General features: G+C 36.7%; 1 protein-coding gene across 1 annotated transcript; it reads left to right on the top strand.

Moving 5' to 3' along the window:
• The first annotated feature begins 1,553 nt into the window (after positions 1-1,553).
• Positions 1,554-3,414, top strand: LOC129769443 (protein FAM136A). The gene is made up of 2 exons (XM_055771725.1): positions 1,554-1,746; positions 2,925-3,414. The coding sequence occupies exons 1-2, from the start codon at positions 1,660-1,662 to the stop codon at positions 3,261-3,263; spliced, it is 426 nt and encodes a 141-aa protein (XP_055627700.1). The 5' UTR covers positions 1,554-1,659; the 3' UTR covers positions 3,264-3,414.
• Positions 3,415-8,313: the final 4,899 nt, after the last annotated feature.

Here is an 8,313-nt window from a genome sequence, read left to right as displayed (position 1 = left end):
ATCATGTCTTTATTCAAGCTTCTTTTTATGCTGATATTTGAGATTTATTTTTGTGTATTGTGATAATATTTGTATTTTTATGTATTGAATTTTAGGTGACCGAGACTCAATTGACACTCGACGGTATTTTAGGTTATTTTCAGAGGGAAACAGAAATACAGCAAGTTTGGGGGAAAGAACATGTTTGTCAAGAGAGGATGAAGCTAGCACAAGAATAAAAGGGCTGTTCATGACATTGAAAAAACCGAATTCTTGCTTCACTGCGGAAAGCCGAGGTTGTTAAAATGAATGATTTCGTTTTCGTTTGACATAATACATTCATTTCATTCAAATGGGAAAAAAATAGCTTTCATTTGACAATGAACTCTTTAGGATATCAATTGACGAATTTACCCAATTACCCAACTATTTTTCGTTAGATTTCCTTATATTTTCACTACATTTTATCTCTGATATTATCGTCAGACACAATTCCAGTTCAAGATATTTTCAGTTCTAGAAAGAGGTTGCATAACTCACAATTTGTGCTATTTTCAGCAAGTTTTTTATCAATTAAAAACAGATTTTTTTTGGGGTTCACACTGGATATGAGCATAATGTGACAGTATGCAGTGGATATTTGTGAAATGATGTCGGAAAAGATTAAAAGTGATATTTTTGTGTGTAATTTCCGCTCTCGCAACTTTATAGAAACTATCAAATTTTCGTTATTTTCGCGATGATATGATGATTTTTTCAAGACTCACAGTATCGGAGTATGTGATTTGAGAAAAATAGTTTACAATTAAGCAACATTTATGTTAAAATGCTGCTATACCCGAAGACTAGGAATACGACTGTTTCCTGGAACTTTTTGCTCCTTAAATGATGGAAGTAAGTCACAACACAATTATTATCTATTAAAAACCAATCAGTTACAAGATTTCATGAGCAATTTGGTTCATAAAATCATGAAACCGCAAGTTTTTAAAACATTATTTTGTTGCTTCCATATACATTTCATATTGAAAACAAATAATGACGACATCATATTTTGTCTACCAATCGAAATATACTCTGGCTGCTTCACCTCATATGTACCTCATTGTCTTTAATGATTTAGTTATGTCAAGCTAAGGCAATTTCAACTAGGGACCCGAACTGTATATTAGATCAATCTCGCTGCATGTGCGTTACTGTGCATGAATCGAATTAAATTCAAAAATATGCAAAGAAGACAACTGATTAAACCGATTGTATACCATCACGCGTACGATCTATTCTAATTTACAGTTTAATTCATGTAGCACAATTACAAACTTTTAATTGGGGGGCTCAAAATGCAAGGGGTGTAAGTGACTCTCTTCGTCAACTTTTTCTTTGATTAATAACACAATTGCAAAAACCTTCCAATTTAAGTTTGCTATAGAATCCGATGGACGAGGTTCTGACCTATGCCCCTCAATTGTGTTTGGACGAGTATTAATGAAAAATGCAAACTTTTGTTATATTCATCTTGATATAATTAAATGGCTCTTATTTTCCACCACTAGGGAATAAAGATGTCACCCTATAATAGTGACGTAAATTTCTTCACGGAGTGGCCGTAGGATAACAGTGCAATTGTTGCTGTAGATTTATAGCTTGTTTCCAATTAGTTATAAATCAATTGTGAAGAAAATGGTAGAGCAACAGAAGCAGCGCATAGAGCTGGAATTATCCCGGCGTGTGGACGAGATCGACCGCACAATTTTACGCAAAATGCAGGTAATGATAGGTTTGTTTACAAAGTGTCGGACGGCTCGACAGGCACGTGCTCTAGCAATTCATATTAAAGCGAAGAGTTGCCAGTTTTCGGTTAGAACAAGCGAATAATCTTCAGTATTCTGAATCTATAGTAAACAGAATCCATCTCCACTTCGAATAAAATTAGATGATTTTTATTCTCAAACCTAATGTAGCAGAGAGCGGGGTTTGTACATGATTTGCACTCCGTCCGTAACATAGAATACCCAATGGAATGAACATTAGTGAATTCATGAATTGTATATAAGTATCGTTTAATTTTTCCATTCGTTTATCTCTTCTTTATTTCATCTCTTTTTGTTTATTTTTGTTCTTTTTTTTATCTCTTACTTTCTTCTACTTTCTACATTTTTTTCCTTTTTCTTTTTTCGTTTTTCTTTAACTTGATTCTTCTTCACTCCTCTCTCATACGAAAACAAACCTTCAGATAAACTGATTTTTCCATTTTTGTTGTTTTTAAACCATATTAACAAAGTTAATGGAATAGAAGATTTTACATTTTTTTTGTAGGGCAGCAAGTTTCCATTTGTCCCGTAGTATTGTCGGAGTACAACAGTATTTAGCGTTCAAAGAGCTAGCAGCTTCATGCAGGGGTTTCAGGTTCGATTCTCGAAGAGTTTTTGGTATTATTTGGCATATAAATTTTAGACAAGTACTAATTAAAATGAATGACGCAATGTTAAGACCAAGGCGCGTAGAAGTATATCCTAAGGTGGGCCAACTTGCTAAAACCACTCTTCAGCCATCTTGGAAGTCTACTGTGTTTTGTTTGTAAACAAAACACAATACGCTTGTGACCAAGCTCGCTCGTGATCAGTCTGTCTCTTTCACGCTTCAAGGAAATAATTCCCCTTCTGCTTTCTTCCGTACTGTTTTCATATACCGCTCCCCTGACCAACTTAGTGACGAAACGGCCTCACCTAGTACCATAGACCCGCCTTGGTTAAGACTGTGCAGTTCATCCAGGAAAGTTAGTTAGGGCTATCTAAGAAGAAGCACAAGAGTATAATGATACCTATCACTATTATCTATACCAATTGAAAAAAAATATTTGCATTCAAAAGCTGCATTTTTGCATTTGATAGGGTTGGTTGTGGAAGTGGATATCTCCATCAGCTAAAACATGTCTTCAATTTTAGGCAGAAATGCATGAATGCGCGGCGAAATGTTGTCGGGATACAGGAGCTAGCATGGATAGCGTACATAGATGTGTAGAAAACTGTTCTGTTCCTGTACAACGAGCCCAGCAGCATGTTGAAACAGAGCTGGGAAATTTCAATAACAGACTGCAGCGCTGCGTGATGGATTGTAATGATAGCATTAAGGATAAAATGGGACCCAACCCAACGGACGACGATATTTCCAAGTACACCGGAATGTTTGAACGTTGCGCTATCAAATGCGTTGATAAACACGTCGATCTGTTGCCGGGTTTATTCAAATCAATGCACCAGGTGTTAGGAAACAAACGATTTTAGTTACCTCTAAGAAAAAAAAATACTTCAGTACTATAGACTAGTATAATCATTGTCATTATTGTTTTAGATGTTCCCTGGTTGAGACAATTTTACGTGAAACATCATCAATATAGCACAAAAATCACTAAATATATTTTCACTTTCAACTTGATGACACATAAAACTTTATATAACATCTTCCGAAATGGTATTATGTTCAAAGAGACATTTGATCTTATCCACTTGGAATGACCGGGTGGAACGTTCAGAATTTAGTCGAATTAATTTTTACGAATTTCCTTTGTGTGTGTATTTAAAAAAATACTGCCTGATGCACAACACTATTGTAATTAATGAAAAGTCGATCTTTTACATTACTTTACCATCCTTGATTCAATCAAGATGGGTCTATGGTACTAGGTGAGGCCGTTTCGTCACTAAGTTGTTTAGGGGTGCGGTATATGAAAACAGTACGGAAGAAAGCAGAAGGGGAATTATTTCCTTGAACCGTGAAAGAGACAGACTGATCATGAGCGAGCTTGGGCACAACCGTATTGTGTTTTGTTTACAAACAAAACACAGTAGACATCCAAGATGGCTGAAGAGTGGTTTTAGCAAGTTGGCCCACCTTAGGATATACTTCTACGCGCCTTGGATTCAATAAGGGTGGGTTTAGACTAGTGATATATTCATGTGAAAAAATATGATGAGATTTATAGAAATCGCATCAATCGTTTACACTAGCGTGAACTTCTATAATGAATATATTCATATTTTCGGTGAATTTATTCACTTAAAGTAGAACTGCATCCAACTTTAGTGATTTCTCACCAGTGAGAAATTCACAAGCGTTTACATATGCTGAATTTATTCAAGTTATATATACATCGAATAAGTGTATCATATTTATTCTCACCCGTTTACACCTATTTTCACGTGAATAAATCCATCTATCGCTATAGATCTCCCTAATGTAAACTCGCTATAAACGTAAGAACACACTAGGCAGCTCTCCCGTGCGGATTCTGCTACAAGTAGTGATCCCCGATAATCGTTCGATTAATCGAATACTTCTTAGAGAAATCGATTATTAATCGAACGAATACTGCGCAACCAATAATCGAAACGAACGAATAATTTACGTCGATTAATCGATCCAAACCCAGAGAGAAAAAAAACCTACGACTGCTTCGGTTTTATTATCTTTTACGCTCCCCTAAACTCGTAAACGAAGCTCAATTCGCGTTGACTGCATTGAGCTTCTTTTACAAGTTCAGGGGAGCGTCAAAGATAATGATTGAATTTCAGGATAAAACTGCAGCGGCCGTACGGTTTTTCCTGGGTTTGGATCGAATAATCGACGTAAATTATTCGTTAGCTTCGATTATTGGTTGCGCAGCATTCGTTCGATTAATAATCGATTTCTGTAGGAAGTATTCGATTGATCGATTAATCGAACGATTATCGGGGATCACTAGTTGTAGATTTCGGTGCCTCGTTGGAGACGATGAGCTGCTACGGTTTTGTGAGAGTATTAGTGTATATGCGCCTTTGAAAGTTGCACAGTAAACAAGGCGCTTAGAAATGTATTATCAAGTACGCCAACTCTTCAAAACCATTCTGCGGTCATGTGGCTGCAGAAATTATTGAGAGGATGCTGAATTTCAGACGTCTGTGATCAACTTCTCTACGTCTCGCTAAGGCAAACATTCCCTCTTCCGTTTTCTACCATTCTGTTTTCATATACCGACTTACTGTCCAAACAGTTGCACCTTTTACCATACACTCCATCTTGCATCCGACGCACCACGCTAGATATGAGGTATATACAAGGGGGCGTTGCTGATTAATGGTCAGCTGCATCCCAATAGGAAGTATCCCGTGTCGGGCACACGTACAGAGCATTGGAGACAGCAACATCCCAATTACGAAAACACTTGTAATACTAACCTCGAACCAACCGCGAGTAATCGGTTACATATTACTAACATAGATAATAAGAAAAATTGTCAAAGTATTGAACTCCCGACCCCGTGAGGCTAACGCCATATGAGCCTTGATAAAAATATATATTTTGGAAAAAAAAAATCTGCATCCGACTGTAATAATTCGCGTTGACGGCGGAATGGTGTCGGCATCTGGATACGACATTAGTTTGTATGAGGCCAATTATTCTCTATCAGATTAGTCGGCCCTAATGCAATTTTAAATTACTTGACCCTTATTTAAACTTTTTAGTATGAATTTTCAAATATTCTCACCAAAAGTTACCACTATAATACGATTCATCCTTGAAAACAAGTTTTGTGCGATTTTTTTTCACTACTTGCAAGAAAAAATGATTTTAATTTACATAGAGTACTAATTTGATTTGGGAAAAATAATTTTCATTCATAATTTTTATTTTAAAAGTGTGTTCATTTCTTCTGAACCCATATTGTCATGCCCACTCCCCCACGAATACGAAGCTTAATGCCGTCAACGCGAATAATGACTAAGGCTAAGGTTACTTTGGATAGGAGTACGCACGAAAATTTGATTGTACGAATAGAAACAAACAATTTTGTTCGATAGAAGCTGACGAATTCGAACGAAGCAATGTAACCACACCAATACAATTCAATGTGGTTGTTTACTTCCACTATTGCATACAATTCGTACGACCACTTTTCTCTTGTACAAAGTAACCTTACCCTAATGTGCGATTCACATAGAACGTTACGGAAAAGAACGTCCACGTTCCGTCAACGTCTCCATCAATTCACACATGCAATCTATGCTTGCAGCAGCACCGTCGCGTCAAATGTCAAACGAATGCTTTATTTTATATTATTCATTGTGGCGCCACCTACAATAGTTTTGGATCGCAATGTCCTCTTTCGAATCAGCATGCCTGAAATCAGTTCCAAATTTTGCAAAAAATAAGTAAAAATCATTGAATAAATGCTTAAAATATGTAGTCCCGACTCTTTATTCAACAATAATAACATATAAAGTGTTTTTCTCAAATATTCGCGAATGATTTTGACTCCGAAATTCGGAACTAAGAGATAGTTGGCATAAAAAATGTAACCAAAATCAAAACAAAAGCCGAGACACAAAGCTCAGATAAAAACCCAACGAACCGTCCGTTTCCGTCAATTATTCTTTTCTACAAATCCTGCCGGTCGTATTCGATGAACGGTCGCTGACGGGTCGTTACTCTGCCGGTGTATGTGAATGTTTTCATAAGAATTTCATGGAAGAATAATGACATAACGTAACGGGACGTGACGTGAACGTGACGTGGATGTTGTATGTGAATCGCACTCAATGAATACAAATCTGCCTCTTTATTCAACCTAACTTCAATACACACTTCCAGTGACGTCCATATCCTCTGTGTAGCGAAAAGAAACTTAAATCTACCCACCTACTCCGTCATCCTCAATAAGAGCGCTCCTCTTTGGTATATAATCACCATAGCTCTAGATATGTGCGAGCGCAAGATGATGGAAGATCAGTTTTTTTCACTCCACACTCACTTGCGCTGGAGCATGGAAAGAGAGCGCACAAACTCTTTACAGTGTAGCGGATAAATTCACTGGAGAGTGGCGGATGCGAAAAATTGATTTCTGATACGAAAAAGGAGTTACAGCATTAATGGACGGTTTATTGTTTATCACCGTGAACTCAAACCAACGAACTTAGACAGTTATTAGGTATGCTATAAAGGTTCTCGCGTTAGTATTAGTAAATAGCGTGCAGTTTGAGAGGAATTCCACACAAAATTTTAGTTCACTTTGTCTCAGAGTTCAAATTTGCGAAAAAAAAACATACAGAAAAACGGGTTTATATCAACAAAATTCACAAATTATCAGTGTTTCTGAACACAACACTGTTCGCTATTTTATATCTTCGTCATCTTCAATGGCAATAACGCTCCTAGAGGAACATCGCCGTATCAACGTAGTATTACTTGCGTCATTTTTATTAGTACTTAGTTGAGAATCGAAGGGGAATCGGGAATCGAACCCGAACACCCGGCATGTTAGTTGTGACGCTAACCACTCAGCCACGGGAGCACGTCCTCTATTTTATACGTGTGAGTAATTTTCGTGAGCGATACAAAAGCTCACCTGTAGTACATATCACACCACGTTGAACTCAAACATCGATATATGCACACGTGATACATGAGAGAGAAAAACGAATTCATTTTGGGGGGAGTCACTTCAATATGCATTGAAGTCCATTTGATGGGGAAGAATGAAATGAGATAATCAAGTCGTAGAGTGAGATAGCAACTAAAAGCCCGAATGACTATCGAGTCATGTTGACGGAGAAACTACTGGAAGAAGCCAAAACTCATTTCCAATTGAAAACGAAGACGAACTTCTTCATAGTCCGCTAACTATCCTCAGTTCAATATGACTTTGCCGAGCTCTGAGCCTGAACACGAAGTCAAAGTCGATTAAAAAATGTCCATAATACAGGGTGGACTCGATCATATACCGTATATATATATTTCTTTTCATTGTATATAATCGTATCAGTTTTTTTTTTCAAAAAATTGTTTTATATGCATATATTTTTGGTTTTTTTATAATTAAAAGAAGAATTTAATTTTTGATTCATCCTCTTGAAGTCTGAAAATAAAATAGAAAATCTGAAGACGGTTAGACGGAATGAGCTTATGTTCAGCAGCCATGGTATGACAAAATCATGATCCATTAGATCAATGCGATATTTAAGATACATTGATCAGTGCCTGCTTACTGGCTGCTGCAAGTCCATTACAACACGTGTTTCATTATCTTAGCTCAGAAAACACACCTTGTTCGGTCCCAAAATCGAAGCTAGCTGCTCAAGGAGTGCGTGAATTTTTTGAAATTATAATTTGTTTTTTTATTTTTTCTGAAAATATTTTGTTACGTAATGATCACGGCTATCGTCCCTCCCCACTATATCACATTATGTCACCCTTTTCACGTTACTTAATTTGTGCATGACACCTAAGCAAGTATCATATATTGGCTTGAATTTTAATTTATCATACATCACTTTATCATCTCCAATATGCTCTGTTCTG

This window comes from Toxorhynchites rutilus, chromosome 2 (assembly GCF_029784135.1).
Source record: "Toxorhynchites rutilus septentrionalis strain SRP chromosome 2, ASM2978413v1, whole genome shotgun sequence".
NCBI classification, from domain to species: Eukaryota; Metazoa; Arthropoda; class Insecta; order Diptera; family Culicidae; genus Toxorhynchites; species Toxorhynchites rutilus.
This window is presented reverse-complemented; position numbering and strand designations above follow the sequence as displayed.